At 32.3% G+C, this 24818-nt stretch overlaps 1 protein-coding gene across 1 annotated transcript in view; it reads right to left on the bottom strand.

Annotated features, from left to right (window-relative positions):
* Positions 1 to 23711, bottom strand: part of LOC127715427 (transmembrane protein 272-like) — a 42475-nt gene extending 18764 nt beyond the window's left edge. Inside the window, exon 1 of the mRNA XM_052221460.1 lies at positions 23496 to 23711. Coding sequence (XP_052077420.1) covers positions 23496 to 23711 — 216 coding nt within the window. The remainder of the gene's footprint in view (positions 1 to 23495) is intronic.
* Positions 23712 to 24818: the final 1107 nt, after the last annotated feature.

The raw sequence follows: 24818 nt of genomic DNA, 5'->3' as shown, positions 1-24818 counted from the left end.
CGTAAAAAAAAGAAATAAGAAAATAAAATTTACATTTTGAATACCATTAATAGTAAACATTTTTTTTATACACACGTAGAAATAAATGTTACGGTTCTAATCTGTGTATATCAATAAAAACCTTTTCGTTCAAGGAAAATCGTACTGATAACCAAAAATTAAAAAAAGTTGATAGTTGCAAGCTCTAATATATCGATGTCCTGAAGCTCACATAAACTACATGTTAACGAGTGCGTTCATATTTTGTATCTGCTAGTAAACTTGTCAATTATAAAACTACCAACACTGGATGATCCGATGACAATTGAAACATAAAGACGAGTTGTTACACACATGTGACTAGTGATAAGCGGGACGATTTAAGTCTTCGTGTTCATAAAAAAGGAAAAAAAAACACGTTATAAATCTTATGCATCCGAAGCGCTTCTCTGGAATTACCTGCATCAGAAAAACTCAAAATTGAATATTTGAAAGTCACGGATGATTAGGAACCGAAACAGTTGAAGAGTAATATAACAAGAAAGAACTTAAAAAAATATCCAAATCCATCTAAGGTCAACTCTGCCTGAGGTAGATGAAACCTTAATTTCTAACAATTTCAAAATTTATTAACAGACTTAACTTTCTTTTACAAAGGTTCAAATGTTTGTGGTTTAAAGAATCACATGTATTTTCGTCCACTGATGATGATGTTGTTTTGTCTTATTAAAAATTACGAATGGTGATTTTTTTTCCAATAGAATATTGTTTTAATTAAAACGTTTAGAATGGGAACAATAGTACCTTCAAAACGATTAGAACTGTGCGTCTTAAATGTCATAATGTTAACTTTTTTTTTGTTCTATAAATTTATAAATTTTCACTTTTGTTCTCGTACTAGGAACAACAAACTTATTTATTTTGAAAAAAAAAATATTTCCGTCCTCCATGTTTACCTTACAATAACATTATTTGTATTTACCTGTGTACGTTCTTTTATTTGGCGGCATTGTGTCCAAGGTTATGGTTGTCGTTCTGATATTGTTTTACATTTATCCCCTTGTTTTATTAATTTTGTATTTACATTGTGTCATAGATTAAATTTATTCGTTCAGTGTATGTTCACTTGTTTTTGTTAATATGTCTTTTGATTGAGTTAAGCCATTTCAATTGATATTTTATACTGTGTCTTTCTATGTTGTGGTGTTACACTATTGTTTCAGGTAGGTATTAAAACGTTTAAACCCGCTGCATTTGTTTGCACCTGTCCTAAGTCAGGAACCTGATATTCAGTGGTTCATAAGTGTTTCTCGTTTCTCGTTTTTTATATAGATTAGACCGTTGGTTTTCCTGTATTCCTTTGTACTTTTTCACTTAAGATATTTGAAGTAATGTATAATCTCCACTTTGTGCATTCCTGTACCTTCTTTCGTAAATTGACAATGTATTCGAAACATATCATTCAGTTTAATTCCAGTTCATATAAAGTATTGAATTGTTTTGGTGATATTCTAGAGGGGTATATATTAGGAAGTTATGTCAAATGAAAGTAACAATTATCTTTGATGGAATAAAGTTGTCCCTGAAAATAAAACATCACACTATTCATATTTCAAGGATTGAAATATAATAACACAAAGAAAAGTAAAAAATAAAAATGACAGTGACCTTATCAAAAATGATTTCAAAATATCTAATGATGCAAAAATCAATGATTTATAAAACGTCCTCAAATATACGCAACAGGCAACAGTTGTTTTCATTTTTTCAAACGTCGTAAATTCATTAGAAACCATCCGGAAGGAATTGAATGAAATCAAAACGATGTGAGATTGGAGAGCATCATCACCATGATAAGGGTAGGCAAGTCTTGCTACACATACATGTATGCTTGCATGAGTCATCATACAAATTCAGATTCAGCTAACGTACGCTAGGGAATCCGACACAAACTTTTAATTTATAGAAAAGACGACGACCATAAAGTCGTATGATCTCAGGACCACTCAGAAATGTCTATCTTGAATTACAACATGTATTTATTCACACGCAATTCATTCCCAGGCATCGCAAAAAAGCAGACTTGGTGTTTGCAATACTTATATCAAAGTCACTGATAGTCATACTAGTACATCTAAAAGTTTGATACTGTAGTACTCTATCATATTTTTGTTTACTTTTTTTGACAGGGAAATGTTGCTGTTTCGTCAACACATTTGCAAACAGTTGATTACAGCACTAGCATTCAAATAATTTTTGTTGTATTACAAAGACAGAGTTTCAATTTTTTCTTTTTTTTTTTATTATTCCTTTTTTTAATATTCTGTAAACTTTCTTAGTAATCAACTTCAGAGGTTTTCAAAGTTTTGACAAAATAACAAATTATTCCATCATTAATATCGACTTAAAGTAATAAATCAGTAGATTGTCAATGACTTGATAATAACAACTCCCGATGTAACACTGCTGCATATTTGATTTTAATTATGAAAGAATTATTGATCAATGTTCATTTCACCCAAAAGCTGAAATAACATGCATATCGGCCACAATAAAACTAAATAAGATATGACAATACTATCTCAACGATTTCGTTTTTTTTTTTTTTATTTCGGTTTAAATATCAGGGTGATCACTGAGATATGCATTAAATGACACTGCATACAAGTAAACATAGTAGAAAGTGATTTGTGCAAAAAGAATATAATTTTATCTTAATATACTTGTAAAAAGTGGCATATCAGTACCTATCTAGGGATATTGATAACATAATGTTTTCAAACAAACAATCAAGATGCGTTCAAGCAATTGGTCAACCAGAATTCCCAATTGTACCTTCAGTTAGCAAATGATATAAAACAAATATATCATATGCCTTTACTTAAAGATGTTTACTCATTGTCTTAATTTGACTGATAAACTCTGTTTTCAAAAATCTTTTACATTCAATTTAAATTTCATGCTTATAAATTAGAGTCCTCGGTTGCAACGCTAGTTTAATATTCTCATGAAAGAAGTGTTTGAGTGTCCATAGTTATAATATACGATGTGTTAAGCAATGTTTTTTTCATTGCCTCTCCTCTAAAACAATATGTCTAATGTTAATGGAAAAATATATATAAAACTTTTAAAGGTGCTAAATATTTCTTCAAATCAGTCAAGGTCTATATAATTCGCCTGAATTTGTTTATTCAAATAAAGCATATTGTAAAGAAAAGTTATTATCTAAATATATGTTTAACTGCAAATCATTAAAAGTTAATTTCAAACTAGTAAGTAAAACTACCAAAAATGACATATGCATTCATGTCAATAAGAAAACACAATCAGAAAAAAAAATGTGTGTGCAGAGGCAAATTCATTGAAGAAAAAACAGGCAGCATCATTGCACCACATGCATTTAGAACATGTAAATTTGTCACGTGGTTCATATATGTTATCACCACAGTAAGTGCTAAAGTTTCTTTGCTTTAGAATACCAGCCATACATAGAACTATAGAGTTGTTAAAGTACTATATTATATAAAAGCCTATCCTTAACAAACTATGTGTTGGGGTACCAAAGTTTAAGTCCTGATTCGTAAACAAGTTGTTTTCTACCACTTTAAATACATATAACAACTATAAAAACACGAACAACGTACTTGTTTATGTACTTTCTTGCTTTTGGTGTGTAATACAGTTGATTCAGTACTATGGCTATTTCGTCGCGGTCAGTTATGTTTGTTGGAGGAAGTCGAAATACACGAAGAATTCTACTGACATTTGGTTGTAAAACTGACAATCTCAGTCACTTGGTATTGAAATCGAACGTATCAGACATGTGCGAACTTCGAACTCACAACTTCAGTGTTGACAGCAAAAATACAACAGTTGGACTACTTAAAACCTGGCCTTTAAGGCCCCAGAAGATGAAATCCGCGCCTCCAGTTGAAAACGGTAGAATGTACGATCCTTGTTATAAGGGTTATCTCCATTACAAAGGTAAAAATAAATAAATATAAGATGTCGGAATAGATTCTGAGTGTCTAACAAAATGGACAAATATATACATTGGAAGAGAACACAATGCACTTCATCAGCATTTATCAAAATGTGTAGTGATGAAATGTCTTGTCCGAGAGAAACAGTGCTTTCCCCCCAAGAAAATAACGTGTTATTGCTTGATCTTGTTGATGGTAGAAGAGTGTTTGAGTTGGGTTTACTGGCGAACCAAAAACTTAAAAGAACGTCTATTCACCCGAATTTCTCCACAATAATGTAAAAGAAAACAGATAAAATGTCGAAATCTTTAATATACCCTGATTTAACAGTTTCTGTACTAAATTAACAAAGACTGTAGTACAGACGGCAGACGAGTACAGGAACACAGTAAGTGTATTGTTTGAAGAGACAAAACAATATCTAATGCTTAAGGGATAAACATTATTATCCTATTAGAATGCAGGAGTCGGTCAACATCAAACAATTCATTTCCTTAGTGGCATGCAGATTTACCCAATTACAGTAACATGTTCAATACATCAATATACAATTAAGGTTCGTTAATAGTACAACAGTTCAGATGAAGTTTTAATAATTTTTAGCGATTATAACATTTCCGTCTCGGGAAATCTCTACCAAAGACTAATGAATTGACAAGAAGACCGCAAAACGAAAACATACTTTCTTTGGAACTTAAAATAGAAATTCTTTGATGTTTTATCAATGTTGCAAAATGCTTTGAGGTAAAATTGAACTCATAGGATTAAGCTCTTGGAATGAAATAAATTGCTATTACAATTTCCACTCTGTTTGATAAATATTATTGTATTTTGCAAATCAAAAGTTATGTTTACTGATTGAAGTTCTAATGTATTGATTAATTGTCGATTATGTATAACATCAAAACGTATACGTTTGCTTTACAACGAAACAACATTATGTAGAATATGACAAGCGTCATACACACAACAACTAAACCACAACGTATATGTATAGATATCAGAAAGATACATAATTATAAAACGCTGTTAGTCGTACCAAATAATACACTTTTATCGTCAAGTGGTGCGGAAACAGACGGCTCTTGAATTTTCGTATGAACATAAGGAATAGATGTACATAAATATATAAGATATAGAATTTTGAACTAGTTAAGCAAAAGTAGAATTATAATAAAGTTGAAAAAAGTAAATATAGACCTACATGAATATACGCAAATCTTCTTAATGTGTACGATACGAGAATGAGACAAACGTATTAATATGCTCAAGAACGTTGAAAACGTTAGTAAAGAATGTCCTAGTGTGTATTTAGGGCATAGTGCATGTATCAGTAATATATCAAGCAAAATAAAATACCTTTAGATATGACATTTAAGATACCAACCGACAAGTAAAGTATTTGTCAATGAGACAATAACCAATTGGACAGTACTTTGTGTGTACACTGTTGTATCTTAATCAATGACGTTGTCTTATTTGACTAATCGCCTATGAAAGCTAGAATGAAGTCAAAACAAAATCACAAGACTTCAAAGTATTTCAATTTCATTTTGAATTTTTAATGACAGTTTGTGGTATAGCCAACACTAAGGCAAACATATATCAATTATATTTCTTTTCTTCTCTTCATTTTGCTCAAATATGTATTTGTTTAGACATTTTTTTTTTAAATACATCAAAATAATAGGCTTTTGCATTCGAACTATTTTTCAAATGGTGGCAAGATATGCTGATTGGAAAATCAAACAGAAATATTGGAATGTTTACATCTTTGTTTCGATTGATACTCATACAATGGAATACAAATACGCAGAGTTTGACAACGTGCATAGTGTATATTGTTGAGGGCTACACTTTATGAAGGCATATGTTTCAGAAAACTTGTGAGTGATGATTGAAATATTTTCACTTTTTCTTTATAGAACAACGATGGAATACTTTATGATTTAATCAACTGATCCACTTTTAAAAAAATAGACAATATAGAACCATGACAGTGCGCCAATGTTACTCTATATTGTATTATCCCAAGCTGAAGTAAACAGACATACAGATGAGAACAATGCAACAACATAACCAATCTTCTACACTGTGTGCTATCACTGCTAAAACTGGTTTAGAACACTAGCTGTTTTTTTCACGTTGTTTGCTTCAATTATATGCGATACTGTCATCTGTGCATTTCCTGTAAAATGGCGTTTGTAACATAATAAACAAATCCATCCAATTGCCTCGAATGTAAATCAAATAGTATTGATGCAAGCTTTCAAAATTTTGTATAATTTGATAAATTTATATTCAAGAAAATGAGCGGAAGGCCGTTGCAATTAGCTTGGATGTACTTTGATAGATCATAAAAATCATTTCACGTTAATCAGTTCCATGTTGGTAAATTTGCACGTCCAAGTTAACATTTATCAGTTCCTCGTTGTGATTTTTCAATTTCATGTTGTTATTTCTTTGTTCGAACTTGACTTTTCTTACTTCCAACCTTAACAATGCATGGAGACGATTATATGTATTTTATTCTAGACGCCATCTAATTAACATGAGATGAATATTATCAAAAAGAGAGCACGTACAATTGGATTTTTCTCGGTCTGTTTGATTACAGGTTATACATTGAAAGATTTTTTTCCTGTATAAGAATGATTTTCCGCGTAGCCAACTTCTAGCTTTGGGGATACAATTGACGGTCACATGAAATGGTATAATACGTTAGCGATGTTTTTGAGCTTATGCAGACAAAGTGACTGATTTTAACGAATTATTATTTCAAAATTTCGCAATTATTAATACTTAAAACAACAAGACTAGTATCTTCAATTTTTACCTAAATCGTAGCTAATGCCCCTTTAATGTGACAACATAAACACATGGACAACATGAGTTATACGAATTAAAACCAGCTGATTATCATTTTTACATTCGAAGAAACATGACACCAGATTGTCGCTTGATTACAAATGAATGCATGTACAATTGTTATGTTTTTTTTTAGTTTAAACAGTATTTATTAATGAAAAATTACAACATTACAGTATTACAATGTTACAGGAAATTCAAATATGGGATTCGGAAACAATTTTGGAAAGTTTTATAAATCCCCCACCCCAAAAAAATAGCATCTATTTAACAAAACAATATGACTTTCCAACAGTATATTCAGTTTAAGGTAGCATATAATAAATTTGAATAAATACCAAAAAAAAAAAACAAAAAAACTTTCAAATAAATAAAAAAAAAAAACCAACGAAACAGTAAACTTTTACTTTCTTGATAGACAGTCATTGGAACCACCACACACGTCCAATTATAATCGATTACGGGCAATCCACTCGATTTGACATCAATGTATATAACTAATAAAAACATATACAAGGTCAACTTTCAAAACGTTTTGTATTAATTATATATTCAGAAACTTTATGAAATATTTGCATATTGTCCTCATCAGACTTTAAACTGTCCCCATATAAGATAATCTTAAGATTAATACAAGAGACCGTCCCGATAGTATCCCTTCGAATTTCATTATATTTTTGACATTTGGAGAAGTAATGAGAGGTACTGTAGTTTCTACGTGACCACAGGAACACAGTACGTTTTCGATTAGATTTTGTTTAAATAGATGGTCCCTTAGAACACTACTCTCGAGTCTGAGTCTTGCTTAACATATCTGTTCTCTTCTACAGTCTAAGTGCAAATACAAAGGTATTTTATTAATATTTTGAAAGAGATACGTCTTAAAACCAGATTTTGATTGATTTAAACGTCTGGAATATTATTCCAACGTTTTATAACGGCTGTGGAAATGACTTCTGGTAATAGCTTGTTCTGTATAATATAGTTTGTAAATTTGAAGACCCCCTAGTCCTGTGGTCATGTAGATCTAGCCTCTGATTTGGAACTAATACAGAAAGAATATCAGAACAATATCTGTGAAACATTTGGATAAATTTTAACAACTTATGTTTATTACGCCGAGATTGGAGAGTTTCCCAACCTGTTTCATCGTAAAGCAACTGTCTCGATGTTATCTTGGTACCACCTGTGACAATTATTGCTGCTTCTAGTTGTAAGTTTTCCAAAGATGCTTTTAAATAATCAGGGATATTATCCCAGACAATATCACCATATTCTAAGACTGGGCGTATAAAAGATAAATAAAAAGTCTCTGAATTCTTCCTTTTTAGTTTAAACTTCAGCGTTCGGAATAATGCTAATCGTGGAATAGCTTTATCAATAATAATTTTTACATGATTATTCCAGCTTCCATCTTCATTTATAATAACCCCTACATGCTTGTGCGACTCAAATTCTTTTATGATATTATTATTCATATAAACTGGTGGGTGATGAGGTTGATGGTGCTTTTCTAAATAGTCATTATTTCTGTTTTGTTTGGGTTGAAATTGACAAGCCATTGATTAGACCAATTATGTATTTTCTCAATATCTTTATTAGCTTTTCTGCCGCTTCATATTCGTTATCAACCACTATATAAATTGAGGTGTCGTCAGCAAAAAGTTTGATATCACATTCTATATCATTTATATAAATAAGAAATAAAATATGACCCAACACAGACCCTTAGGGTACCCAAGCTGATACATGTCCAGTGTTGGACGTTTCTCCAACAATGACAACCTGTTGCCTTCTCGAGTTCAAATAGCTTTCAAAACAAAGTAACCATCCTCCATTAATTCCGATTTTTTTAAGCTTGTACAGTAAGCCTTTATGTCAAACTCGGTCAAATGCTCGACTTATGTCGCAGAAAATTACCCTTACCTCTTTCCCTGCATTTAATGCTTTACCAAAATCGTTAATTATACATAGCAGTTGGTTTACCGTCGAATCACCAGGGATAAAATCAGACTGGAATTTTGTTGATAAAGAATTTTTGATAATAAACTTAAAAAGGTATTTGAAAATGCACCTCTCCATTGTCTTACCAATGTTAGACAGCAAAGATATTGATCTTTAATTCAGTAAAAATTCTGGGCCACCCTTGTTCTTGTAGAGAGGTATAACATTTGCTAGTTTCCACACATCGGGAAACCTCCCTAATAGTAGAGATCGATTAAAAAGTTTTGTAAACGGATACTTCAAGACAGTTGCTGGCGACCTTAGGAGTCTTGGACTGATTAAATCAGGCCCTGTAGTTTTTGAACTATCTAGATTTACGAGCAAATCTTTAACATCCTGCTCACTAATAATCAGTTCCTCTAGTTTTTGAATTTCATCATATTCTAATATTGGTAATATAGTATTTTAATCATCAACAGAGGACTGTGCGCAGAAATAATCGTTAAAATAATTAGCTTTGTCATAATCACTTTCTATTTATTGGTTATTGAAAATTTTAAAAGGTTTTCCACCAATGTTTAGTGTTTATTGTGTGTATACTATTAACTTTTTTAACTTGCTTTTCCAAGATTTTTTTGTTTACTAGATCGAACGTAGCTTATGCATTTATTTCTTATTCGTCGAAAATTTATCCAATCATTTTCGTTGTTTGTTAGTTTAGCTGTTTTATGTAATCTTTTACGCTTCCGAATCATTTTTCTAATATTAGAATTTATCCAAGGTGGATCATGTTTCCTAATCTGAACCAGTTTGTTGGGGATTGATTTTTCGTTTAAGGAGTTCGTTTTTAAACAAATCATAATCGCCTAAGTGGTACTGCCAAATTTTCCTTTTAAAAGAATTAGTTAAATGTTTTTCGATATGTATTACTGCAATTATAGGACAATGATATCGTACATAATTTTCAAGAATGTTTTCACCAACTTCTCAGTTCAGAATTGTATCGGGATCATTTAACATTATTAGATCTAGTAACGCCACTGACCTTTCACAAAATTATGTAGCATCAGTAAATATTTGATATAAGCTATTTTGATTACACATTTCTCTTCCCTTTTGTTTGCCATGATTAAATGGTCATCGTTCAAATCACCGCATATTATGATTTTATCTGCATTTGAATTCATGGCAAGATCTTTTGAGTAATTATTTGTTTCCCAGATTTGGTTGACTGAACCTGGCGGTCTATAAAACCGCCAAACAATATATTAATTCCTTTAGCATGCATTTTGACCCAGACACATTCCAATCCGTTTTTTTTTAATTCAGGTTTTTCTTCACTAAAAATAATTTATTTCACATAAATAGCCACACCCCCTCCTACTTTATGATTTCTGTCAGTTCTGTATGGTTTCTTAAATTCATAATTAATCCGGCCGGCCACTTTCTTACCGGAGACTTCAACATTGTCAATAACACTTTCCTGCGAAATTTGTTATCTAAAGGTACGAAATATCGTGAGCCTAAATCCATCAATTGGGAATACAACTTCAAAATACTGATGGATTCAGTCGAGAATTATGCCAGGCAATGGGCTGAACGCGAGAGAGAAGACGTAGATACTCGTTCCAAATAGATTAAGAATGTTAAGTCGTTGATACAAATCCGAATTAAGAAACTAAATGGGTCTATCAATACCCACGCTACGTCAATTTTCAAAGACCCAAATGTTGCAAAACACTTGTCCTACCTCCATGACAAATATGTTGTTTTCCCCGCAGATAAAGCCCCAAACAACATCGTTTTTGTGTGTAAATATCATTACATAAACTGCTTGACAAATGAATTAGGTATTGACGATTCATTTTGAAACTCAACATATACCCACACGACACTTACCAAAGAGGAAATCCTGGATAATCATAGGTCTGTTCTATGTTCATTTGGAATTTCAACCAAATATGAAGAACTGCATCTTCCATCACCGTATTGGTTTACCTAAACTACATAAGTGTCCTTACAAACAACGGTATATTGCTGGTTCTTCCAAATGCTCCAAAAGCGTCATACACACAACAACTAAACCACAACGTATATGTATAGATATCAGAAAGATACATAATTATAAAACGCTGTTAGTCGTACCAAATAATACACTATTATCGTCAAGTGGTGTGGAAACAGACGGCTCTTGAATTTTCGTATGAACATAAGGAATAGATGTACATAAATATATAAGATATAGAATTTTGAACTAGTTAAGCAAAAGTAGAATTATAATAAAGTTGAAAAAAGTAAATATAGACCTACATGAATATACGCAAATCTTCTTAATGTGTACGATACGAGAATGAGACAAACGTATTAATATGCTCAAGAACGTTGAAAACGTTAGTAAAGAATGTCCTAGTGTGTATTTAGGGCATAGTGCATGTATCAGTAATATATCAAGCAAAATAAAATACCTTTAGATATGACATTTAAGATACCAACCGACAAGTAAAGTATTTGTCAATGAGACAATAACCAATTGGACAGTACTTTGTGTGTACACTGTTGTATCTTAATCAATGACGTTGTCTTATTTGACTAATTGCCTATGAAAGCTAGAATGAAGTCAAAACAAAATCACAAGACTTCAAAGTATTTCAATTTCATTTTGAATTTTTAATGACAGTTTGTGGTATAGCCAACACTAAGGCAAACATATATCAATTATATTTCTTTTCTTCTCTTCATTTTGCTCAAATATGTATTTGTTTAGACATTTTTTTTTAAATACATCAAAATAATAGGCTTTTGCATTCGAACTATTTTTCAAATGGTGGCAAGATATGCTGATTGGAAAATCAAACAGAAATATTGGAATGTTTACATCTTTGTTTCGATTGATACTCATACAATGGAATACAAATACGCAGAGTTTGACAACGTGCATAGTGTATATTGTTGAGGGCTACACTTTATGAAGGCAAATGTTTCAGAAAACTTGTGAGTGATGATTGAAATATTTTCACTTTTTCTTTATAGAACAACGATGGAATACTTTATGATTTAATCAACTGATCCACTTTTAAAAAAATAGACAATATAGAACCATGACAGTGCGCCAATGTAACTCTATATTGTATTATCCCAAGCTGAAGTAAACAGACATACAGATGACAACAATGCAACAACATAACCAATCTTCTACACTGTGTGCTATCACTGCTAAAACTGGTTTAGAACACTAGCTGTTTTTTTCACGTTGTTTGCTTCAATTATATGCGATACTGTCCTCTGTGCATTTCCTGTAAAATGGCGTTTGAAACATAATGAACAAATCCATCCAATAGTCTCGAATGTAAATCAAATAGTATTGATGCAAGCTTTCAAAATTTTGTATAATTTGATAAATTTATATTCAAGAAAATGAGCGGAAAGCCGTTGCAATTAGCTTGGATGTACTTTGATAGATCATAAAAATCATTTCACGTTAATCAGTTCCATGTTGGTAAATTTGCACGTCCAAGTTAACATTTATCAGTTCCTCGTTGTGATTTTTCAATTTCATGTTGTTTTTCTTTGTTCGAACTTGACTTTTCTTACGACCAACTTTAACAATACATGGAGACGATTATATGTATTTTATTCTAGACGCCATTTAATTAACATGAGATGAATATTATCAAAAAGAGAGCACGTACAATTGGATTTTTTTCTCGGTCTGTTTGATTTCAGGTTATACATTGAAAGATTTTTTTCCTGTATAAGAATGATTTTCCGCGTAGCCAACTTCTAGCTTTGGGGATAAAATTGACGGTCACATGAAATGGTTTTTACGTTAGCGATGTTTTTGAGCTAATGCAGACAAAGTGACTGATTTAAACGAATTATTATTTCAAAATTTCGCATTTATTTATACTTAAAACAACAAGACTAGTATCTTCAATTTTTACCTAAATCGTAGCTAATGCCCCTTTAATGTGACAACATAAACACATGGACAACATGAGTTATACGAATTAAAACCAGCGGATTATCATTTTTACATTCGAAGAAACATGACACCAGATTGTCGCTTGATTAAAAATGAATGCATGTACAATTGTTATGTTTTTTTTTAGTTTAAACAGTATTTATTAATGAAAAATTACAACATTACAGTATTACAATGTTACAGGAAATTCAAATATGGGATTCGGAAACAATTTTGGAAAGTTTTATAAATCCCCCCCCCCCCCCACCCCAAAAAAATAGCATCTATTTAACAAAACAATATGACTTTCCAACAGTATATTCAGTTTAAGGTAGCATATAATAAATTTGAATAAATACCAAAAAAAAAACCAAAAACACTTTCAAATAAATAAAAAAAAAACCAACGAAACAGTAAACTTTTACTTTCTTGATAGACAGTCATTGGAACCACCACACACGTCCAATTATAATCGATTACGGGCAATCCACTCGATTTGACATCAATGTATATAACTAATAAAAACATATACAAGGTCAACTTTCAAAACGTTTTGTATTAATTATATATTCAGAAACTTTATGAAATATTTGCATATTGTCCTCATCAGACTTTAAACTGTCCCCATATAAGATAATCTTAAGATTAATACAAGAGACCGTCCCGATAGTATCCCTTCGAATTTCATTATATTTTTGACATTTGGAGAAGTAATGAGAGGTACTGTAGTTTCTACGTGACCGCAGGAACACAGTACGTTTTCGATTAGATTTTGTTTAAATAGATGGTCCCTTAGAACACTACTCTCGAGTCTGAGTCTTGCTTAACATATCTGTTCTCTTCTACAGTCTAAGTGCAAATACAAAGGTATTTTATTAATATTTTGAAAGAGATACGTCTTAAAACCAGATTTTGATTGATTTAAACGTCTGGAATATTATTCCAACGTTTTATAACGGCTGTGGAAATGACTTCTGGTAATAGCTTGTTCTGTATAATATAGTTTGTAAATTTGAAGACCCCCTAGTCCTGTGGTCATGTAGATCTAGCCTCTGATTTGGAACTAATACAGAAAGAATATCAGAACAATATCTGTGAAACATTTGGATAAATTTTAACAACTTATGTTTATTACGCCGAGATTGGAGAGTTTCCCAACCTGTTTCATCGTAAAGCAACTGTCTCGATGTTATCTTGGTACCACCTGTGACAATTATTGCTGCTTCTAGTTGTAAGTTTTCCAAAGATGCTTTTAAATAATCAGGGATATTATCCCAGACAATATCACCATATTCTAAGACTGGGCATATAAAAGATAAATAAATAGTCTCTGAATTCTTCCTTTTTAGTTTAAACTTCAGCGTTCGGAATAATGCTAATCGTGGAATAGCTTTATCAATAATAATTTTTACATGATTATTCCAGCTTCCATCTTCATTTATAATAACCCCTACATGCTTGTGCGACTCAAATTCTTTTATGATATTATTATTCATATAAACTGGTGGGTGATGAGGTTGATGGTGCTTTTCTAATTAGTCATTATTTCTGTTTTGTTTGGGTTGAAATTGACAAGCCATTGATTAGACCAATTATGTATTTTCTCAATATCTTTATTAGCTTTTCTGCCGCTTCATATTCGTTATCAACCACTATATAAATTGAGGTGTCGTCAGCAAAAAGTTTGATATCACATTCTATATCATTTATATAAATAAGAAATAAAATATGACCCAACACAGACCCTTAGGGTACCCAAGCTGATACATGTCCAGTGTTGGACGTTTCTCCAACAATGACAACCTGTTGCCTTCTCGAGTTCAAATAGCTTTCAAAACAAAGTAACCATCCTCCATTAATTCCGATTTTTTTAAGCTTGTACAGTAAGCCTTTATGCCAAACTCGGTCAAATGCTCGACTTATGTCGCAGAAAATTACCCTTACCTCTTTCCCTGCATTTAATGCTTTACCAAAATCGTTAATTATACATAGCAGTTGGTTTACCGTCGAATCACCAGGGATAAAATCAGACTGGAATTTTGTTGATAAAGAATTTTTGATAATAAACTTAAAAAGGTATTTGAAAATGCACCTCTCCATTGTCTTACCAATGTTAGACAGCAAAGATATTGATCTTTAATTCAATAAAAATTCTGGGCCACCCTTGTTCTTGTAGAGAGGTATAACATTTGCTAGTTTCCACACATCGGGAAACCTCCCTAATAGTAGAGATCGATTAAAAAGTTTTGTAAACGGATACTTCAAGACAGTTGCTGGCGACCTTAGGAGTCTTGGACTGATTAAATCAGGCCCTGTAGTTTTTGAAATATCTAGATTTACGAGCAAATCTTTAACATCCTGCTCACTAATAATCAGTTCCTCTAGTTTTTGAATTTCATCATATTCTAATATTGGTAATATAGTATTTTAATCATCAACAGAGGACTGTGCGCAGAAATAATCGTTAAAATAATTAGCTTTGTCATAATCACTTTCTATATATTGGTTATTGAAAATTTTAAAAGGTTTTCCACCAATGTTTAGTGTTTATTGTGTGTATACTATTAACTTTTTTAACTTGCTTTTCAAAGATTTTTTTGTTTACTAGATCGAACGTAGCTTATGCATTTATTTCTTATTCGTCGAAAATTTATCCAATCATTTTCGTTGTTTGTTAGTTTAGCTGTTTTATGTAATCTTTTACGCTTCCGAATCATTTTTCTAATATTCGAATTTATCCAAGGTGGATCATGTTTCCTAATCTGAACCAGTTTGTTGGGGATTGATTTTTCGTTTAAGGAGTTCATTTTTAAACAAATCATAATCGCCTAAGTGGTACTGCCAAATTTTCCTTTTAAAAGAATTAGTTAAATGTTTTTCGATATGTATTACTGCAATTATAGGACAATGATATCGTACATAATTTTCAAGGATGTTTTCACCAACTTCTCAGTTCAGAATTGTATCGGGATCATTTAACATTATTAGATCTAGTAACGCCACTGACCTTTCACAAAATTATGTAGCATCAGTAAATATTTGATATAAGCTATTTTGATTACACATTTCTCTTCCCTTTTGTTTGTCATGATTAAATGGTCATCGTTCAAATCACAGCATATTATGATTTTATCTGCATTTGAATTCATGGCAAGATCTTTTGAGTAATTATTTGTTTCCCAGATTTGGTTGACTGAACCTGGCGGTCTATAAAACCGCCAAACAATATATTAATTCCTTTAGCATGCATTTTGACCCAGACACATTCCAATCCGTTTTTTTTTTAATTCAGGTTTTTCTTCACTAAAAATAATTTTTTTCACATAAATAGCCACACCCCCTCCTACTTTATGATTTCTGTCAGTTATGTATGGTTTCTTAAATTCATAATTAATCCGGCCGGCCACTTTCTTACCGGAGACTTCAACATTGTCAATAACACTTTCCTGCGAAATTTGGTATCTAAAGGTACGAAATATCGTGAGCCTAAATCCATCAATTGGGAATACAACTTCAAAATACTGATGGATTCAGTCGAGAATTATGCCAGGCAATGGGCTGAACGCGAGAGAGAAGACGTAGATACTCGTTCCAAATAGATTCAGAATGTTAAGTCGTTGATACAAATCCGAATTAAGAAACTAAATGGGTCTATCAATACCCACGCTACGTCAATTTTCAAAGACCCAAATGTTGCAAAACACTTGTCCTACCTCCATGACAAATATGTTGTTTTCCCCGCAGATAAAGCCCCAAACAACATCGTTTTTGTGTGTAAATATCATTACATAAACTGCTTGACAAATGAATTAGGTATTGACGATTCATTTTGAAACTCAACATATACCCTCACGACACTAACCAAAGAGGAAATCCTGGAAAATCATAGGTCTGTTCTATGTTCATTTGGAATTTCAACCAAATATGAAGAACTGGATCTTCCATCACCGTATTGGTTTACCTAAACTACATAAGTGTCCTTACAAACAACGGTATATTGCTGGTTCTTCCAAATGCTCCGTGAAACCTCTTTCAAAATTATTAACATCTATTTTATCAGCAATCAAAGCCGGGCTTCAAAGTTTTTGTGAAGCTGCCTATTCGTGGCGTGAATCAGATGTGGATACTAAAAAATTCTAAAGATCTTTAAGAGTACATACCATCTAAGACTCTCTCATCTTGCAATAGTATTAAAACATTTGACTTTTCTACACTTTATACAAGGATTCCCCATTCCAAACTAAAAGGCAAATTGAAAGAGTTGGTATTACTTTGTTTCATTAAAAAAGAATGGCGAACGTAGATACAAGTATCTTGTCTTGGGGAGGGATAAATCCTACTTTGTAAAGAATCAATCTGATTCAAACAAAAAATTCTCCGAAACTGACATTATCAAGATGCTTGATTTCTTGATTGACAACATATTGTTACGTTTGGAGGACGTGTTTTTCAACTGAATGTCGGAATTCCAATGGGAACCAATTGTGCCCCTCTTCTTGCCGACTTGTTTCTTTATTATTATGAGGCTGACTTCATACAGGAATTTATTAGGAAGAAAGATAAGAAATTAGCAATATCCTTTAACTTTACGTTCCGCTATATAGATGATGTTCTCTCACTAAATAATACAAAATTTGGTGACTATGTTGAACGAATCTATCCCATCGAACTAGAGACAAAGGATGCTACAGATACAGTTAAGTCTACCTCATATCTTGACTTACATCTAGAAAATGACAATGAGTGTCGGTTGAAAACAAAACTTTACGACAAAAGAGATGATTTCAGCTTTCCAATTGTGAACTTTCCATTCCTATTTAGCAACATTCCAGAAGCGCCTGCATACGGAGTATATATCTCCAAATTGATACGATATTCCCGGGCTTGTATTTCCTATCATGATTTTCTTGGTAGAGGATTGCTGCTCACAAGGAAGCTATTAAACCAAGAGTTCCAAATGGTGAAGTTGAAATCATCCTTTCCTAAATTTTACGGACGCCATCACGAGTTGGTTGACCGCTATGGAATAACAGTTTCACAGATGATATCGGATATATTCCTTATGTCGTAACTACAATACCCTTCCCTTTTCACGAATGTGACCTACCGAATTAGACTATTTACCGAATGTGTAATAACATAAGCAACACGACGGGTGCCACATGTGGAGCAAGATCTGCTTAACCTTCCGGAGCACCTGAGATCACCCCAGTTTTTTGTGGGGTTTGTGTTGCATAGTCGTAGTTTTCTATGTTGTGTCATCTGTACCATTATTTGTCTGTTTGTCTTTTTATTTTTGGCCATGGCGTTGTCAGTTTGTGTTCGATCTATGAGTGTGACTGTCCCTCTGGTATCTTTCGTTCCTCTTTTAAAGGATTCCAATTTGATATCGCTGTCATCAGCATGTTGATTGAACTGTGTTTCGGTAAATAACAAAATATCTCTGTCGCTAAACTCAGCTTGATTTATGTCTTATTTCGCTAGACAACGTTGTGTATTTAAACATGTAAAGGTTTGAATATGATTACCAGAGAGCAAGGTGTCGGTATGTGCTGAAAAGCTACTACAACTACTTGTAGAATTTACGGTTGAACCGGGATTTTTTTCTATATCACCAGCTCTATACATAAGAATAAATAACCAAAAACACGTGGCAATAACTACTGCCTTTAAGATTGTCAGTAAAGTCACCAATAACGACAATACGCTCAAATTCATGTTCTGAAAATCGTCAGGTCTGCGTACTTGTTTTCAGTGATAGTTCAATCTAACATTTAATAAAGCATAAAATAACACGCTACCTCTAGACTCCTAAGGCGGTTTTTTTTTTAAATATAATCACAATTTTGAGGGATTTGCATTTTTTGCAAGACATTTTTTGCTATCAACGTATTACAACTGCTACCATTACTTCTTAGTAATTATACAAATGTAACAATGTAACGCTTAAAAGTTGAAATAAGCTACTTCTACTTAAAGCTTGATCAATTCGAGAGTTAGCCGTTGGGTTTTTTTTTTTTTTTTTTTATTATGAACAAATGATTTTAGTAGAAGGAATTGGTTTTTTATGCAATTTTATGCCTTTTCAAATCTAGGTCGTAACATAATGCAGACTCATCGACAGAGTCTACAATAAACCCAGTCATGTTATTGACATATTACCTTGTTTACAACTTTTCTTCAAGATTGTTCCCAACTTAACTATCACGTTTAAAAAGCATTCGTGCGTATGCGTTTGCGTGTACATAAAATACAATGAAGTGTTTATATTGGTGCCCTGAATTGCTGTTATAAAACTACTTGACGTTAAAACTATTCATCCATCTATATATATTTGAAGTATACGTCAATTATAGTTACAACATATGTCGAATAGCGAGCTATAGTTTTTGAGAGAGTTAAACATGGTTGAATAGCTAGCTTAACCTCCAACTTGTAATACAGTTGTTCATGTTGTTATACAAATTCCGTTATATTGACACAATTTGACGAGCAACCAAAGTAAACCTTTTTGGTGACAACATTCAGGATCCAGCAGCCAATATTTGAGAGACATATAACACAAATGACTAACAACAAAATCAAAGCATATACATAGACCTAACAAAAACGCCAACCAGATATGTTGCCGTAGTTAATGGTATATTTTATAAAGACGCAAACAGTAACGTTTTTGCAGTTAATGGCTGATTGACAAAGAGGTTGATCAAAACGTTTTTGCAGTTGATAGCACATACTGTATATAGTATACACTTTCTCGATAACGTACAAATTAAGAATAACATAAAAACAAAAACCTAGTAAATGAATTGGAATAAACATTACAACCCCCCCCCCCCCCCCAAAAAAAAAATTAAAAAAAATAAAAAAACTTCCCTGTTTCCCATTTGCACTGCAGACCCCACCTGTACCAGGAATGCTTAAAGTCAAAAATTTGATGGCGGTATGCATAGATATCGACTCATTTCAAAAGTCATATGACCAAACAATCATAATAGTACGACGACAAAACATGGGAAAACTGTAAAGTATATTTAAAGATACACATCTTCTGCCCGTAGAATCTATAACTCGAGATCAACTAGTGGCATGTGGGGAGTAGACACCAATGAAAAAAAAAAGACACTAAAGACGTTTTTTTGTTATCATATGAGTTGATACATGCATATTCCATACGTGGTTTGAGTTTGTGCATTGCAGCCAAGGTGATAATGTCAAATGAAATAGTCTTGCTTCTCATATACTCTGGTACTGAGATGACCAGTATGGTCAAATTCGTGGTACATGATCTGAAATGAGACTGTATCTGTGGTTTCCTTAATCTGCTGTTTAAGAGGACATGATAAAGGTACCCAGTCTGAAAAGTTCGGATTGTTATGGAATAAACATCATAAATATACCTGTATGTAAAAAATATGATCCAGCTTATTTGATCTTCTTGTTTAACTCAAACGCATGCAAAATTAAGAAACGGTCGGTCAGGAAAGATGCAGTACATAACTACGTGTTAGTGCACTTATACATGTACGCATTTTGTTTAATGAAATGCACACAGAAAGCAATATCAAGGAATGGCATATTTATATAATTTTATGAAAGATTTATTGCTTTATTTTAACATATTCAGACCTTTCGGTAAAGTGAATTGTTGGTTTTGTTTTTGTTATACCTAATAGCATTAAAGCTTAATATAATTTATTTTCAATTCTTTTAGATCATCTTTGTACTTAAAAGTCGGCATCTAAAAGTGCAAGCGTCTACAAGTTCTGGAAAGATTTAATCATACATATGATTCATTAGGATACGCACGCAATCGGCCAGGACGTAAAAAAGGAAGACTGCTTATTGCTTGTTGGTAGTATTTAATCAATTTGTCATTGTATTCAACTTGAGGATGTGACAACTAACAGATCGTTTTATAACCTAATTTGTTCCAAAAGACGTTGTTGCATACAATGCACGGAACATCATGGCTGAATAGTTACATTTAAAGTACATAGCATTGTTGTGTTCGTTAAATACATCCAACTTGTCGCACAGTGTGATATAAGGTGAATTGATTATATAATAAGATATACATATGAACATAAAATCGGCATGTCTCAGTTTAACATGTATAAAAATCGGCTATACTAGTTGTCATTATCAATTGTTATAGGTTTTACCTTATACTTAGTACAAGTGTCAATAAACCCTGGAGACATGTAATCGTGATTGCGAATCATTGCGATATGCATACAATTAGCCAGGACGCGACAAAGGATCACATCAAATTAAATCTTAGTAGCATTGTATAAGCTCTACATTACATTTAACTTAAGGATGTGAACATAACAATAAATGTATATAAACTGATGTATATAAACTGATTTGTTCCAAAAGAATGAAAACAACACGTTATTAATTTCATGCGTCCGAAAAAAAGACGTGTTTTTTGCATACAATACACGGCAATTCATGACTTAATAGTTAGGTTAAATCTATATGGAATTATTATGGTGTAAACTACATCAAACTTGTATCATAGTGTAAAATTAAGCCAACTGATCATTATTTATTATAATAACAAAGCAATCAAATGACTTCAGTGATTATATTTGGGTAATATGATGTTAAACATTGTGTTAAGTGCAAAGACATGATCAACACAGTTACCTGTTGTCTGCCTCGTGACATGTTTAGTTTATATGACTTGTTCAATGACCTTTCAACCCTAATGTTGGCTTGTATATAGAACAAGTTCACCTGGACTTCTTCCATAAAGTAAAGTAAAACCCTTTTCAAATGTTGGCGCCTGTTTCGCTTTGTGAGATGTATACAATTGCAGTTACAGACGGTAGGAATAAGGAGTTAAACGCATATGTCTTGTGTTGAGAAGGTGGCGTTTTCTGCAAGTTTAAGATGTATTGTGAAAACCTTTAGACCTGTTTAAAGTTGGACAGTTGTTTAACCTTCTGCTCTTATCCAAAATACCCTCATTTCAAGGTACTTCTCGTTCTGCACACACTGTTGCATAGTTTTACAAAACATACCATATTGTATTAATTTCAAAATGTTTCTCATCCTGAATATATTATAAGGCATCATACATCAATGGTATTTTTTTTGGTTGTAATCTCTGTCCTGCTTTTTTATTTTTCACTCTATTCGGTGCTGCCTTTTTTTTTTAGTTTATCCTGACTTTTTTTTACATAAATTGTCATCCTGCCTTTTTTTTTTTGGCAAAGTGTCTCATCCTGCTTTTTTTTACTCAAAACTCCTGTCCTGCCTGTTTTTTTTCAAATTTCATCCTAGCACCCCCCCCCCCCCCCCCCCCCCCCATAAAAATCAAATGGTAGCTCCCTTAGTTGATAAACTGAGGATTTCAAATTTTTCCAACCCATTTTGATATTTGATATTTTTTCTATTATTGTTTTTCTTATTTTATACCATTCGTAGTGTGGCGAAATGTCAGAAATGTTAAAACAAATCAATAATAAAATGTATCTTGCAATCATTTCAGCATTTAATAAATTATCCACAAAACTGGTATAACATCTTTGAAGTTTTGTATACTGTAAACTTATTTCAAGGTTTGTATCATCAAACTATTTGATAAGGATATTCAACTGGATAAATGCTTATGAAATGAAAACTATTAATTTTTAACGGAAATATTCAACCTTTACAGTACATGTATATGTACTAACAACGTCACACGTAATTATCTGTTTTATATTTAATTGAAATAAAATCATATAAATTATCAATATATATATTTATATATATACTAAGAACGGATTATCAATCGACACACTATTTTATTTATTTTAAATATTGAAACATTATAACGTGGTTTGAAATACATGAGCATTATTCACAAGGGTAATCGTTATTCAAACAGTATTAATTTTGATATTAAGAATGTCAACCAAAGCCTGTTAAAATATCAAAAGTCCTTGTATAACGAGGCAAAAAGTATAGTGAAATCCATCGAAGTCGACTAGATCAATGTTTGGTCGACTGTTTCTATTCCAAAACATGGATCATAATGTTCCTTAACGTATCAACGACAGAAAACATCAATCTATGAGACGTTTCAGTTAAGGTCTAAACTTGTATACTAAATATAAAATGATATTCCAAATGTAGGACAGTTATTCTTCGTAATAATGAATAAAACAGTAATTGTACACGTATACATCCGAGTCAGAAATACAAAATTTAAAAAGAATAACATTTCACTGATTGCATTGTTTGAAACAAAAGGTTATCCAATCTAAATTGTATGAAACCATGGCTGTATATAATTAAAGAGGTGTTTTTTATCAAAGATTTTTTTGCTTCGTCCCAAACTGTTCGACCGCATTCATTGTATAGAACAGTAACAAGCAAAGGTAAAACATGATATGAACATCAATCCCTAGATTACTATGGATTCATTTATTTTCGTGGGTACCAATTTTCGTTGATTAAGTAAACTTCACAGATTCGTGGATATTTGATTTCGTGGTTTTACTAAAGTCTGCATACAAGACTATAGAAAATTTGTCATTCGCTGAATATTTAATTTCGTGGTTCACTTTTACCTACGAAATCCACGAAAATTGGTAGCCAACGAATAGTAATGAATCCACAGTAATATGAATAATTTTGAATTACAATAAGATAATTAACCTCCAAGTAACAACTGACGACAATACTGCTCTCTGAATAGTTACTTACGAAATAAATGCTGGGAAAAAAAGCAACAACATAAAAAAAACAACAAAAATACTCACAACAATAGTGCTTGCAACACTTCTTGTCGGCGACGACTGAGGATATTGAAATTCTTGTTTTTTTACAGCAATTACACGCGGAGATTCTGGCATTTCCGATGTTTGCTGTTGTTTTTTCCTTGTTATGGATCCGCTCCCATGTCTCCTTACCGATTGTCGTTTTATAGACCCTCGGTTTTTACGAACCATTGTTCCCTTCCTTGTCAACATTGACATCTCCTAGTTCATTACAACAGTATAAAATGTCGTTTATTGAATCAACAATATGTTTCACAGGTTTGTTTGACACCCTCAAATCTTTATAAAACTGATGTGTTACATTTGCAACAATGTGATTTCGTCTAATTCAATTGTGTCACATTGTTACTTGTATTTAGTTAATCAAATTAATCTTCAGATAAAGCAATGCCTCTACATATCCCGATATTGGTTTCCTTATTGAAAACAAATTTTCCCAGGTAAATGAATTTAAACTTTGTCATTTATTACTATGATGTATATCCTGCGGCTTAATCACATATACTGAGATTTTTAACGATCTTACTGGCAGAAAATGTCAACGACATCAATGTCTTTTGATAATATATCAAGGAATTATCTTAGAATTTCCGATAGATTCTGATACAGTATAATGATGCCTCACCTTGTGCTGTGCGGATAAACGCAGGGCGACCGTTTTGTTGTAATTTTTATCCTCTGGACATTATAAAAGCTAATTAATATATTGCAAAGAAAAAAAGATCACAATAAAAATAGATTTTGTTCAATGAATCGTTTTGTAATATTGCAAGCTAGCTGATACTACCGGAACATGCATGTAGATACAAAATCGTCTAAGAATTTTAATGAACGACTAGTTAATCCAAGCCTATTATCAAGTCTATCTTAGTAGGCGACATTTGCTCACCTCAAACACACAATTATCAATGTTTAGTATAGCGCTCTTGATCGATCCCTTGAAGCAATTGCACAGCATCATTTGAGATAATGGCAAATGTATTCAAATACCAATTTAACTTGATTCAATAAAACTGTGTCAATGTATGTCTTACGGCCTTTTGTATATATATATATATATATAGAGAGAGAGATAGATAGATATTTAGCTAATCTGCAATCAATTCAATCGTAATGCCTAATATGTCATGTACTGTGTTACAACTCTAGATTCTACTGACGAGGAAAGGTAACACTAGGCCACCGAAAGCTGATTTTTGTTAGATCAGTCTAAGTAGCTGAGTGGTACAGAGCGATGGACACAGTCCAGGCGGTGTTGTCTCGATATCCCAATAGCATGAGTTCGAATCCCGGCGAGGGAAGAAC

The sequence above is a fragment of the Mytilus californianus genome, unplaced genomic scaffold, assembly GCF_021869535.1.
Source record: "Mytilus californianus isolate M0D057914Y unplaced genomic scaffold, xbMytCali1.0.p SCAF_9, whole genome shotgun sequence".
NCBI lineage: Eukaryota > Metazoa > Mollusca > Bivalvia > Mytilida > Mytilidae > Mytilus > Mytilus californianus.
Note: the sequence above shows the minus strand (reverse complement) of the source record. Positions and strands in the feature narration are given on the sequence as shown.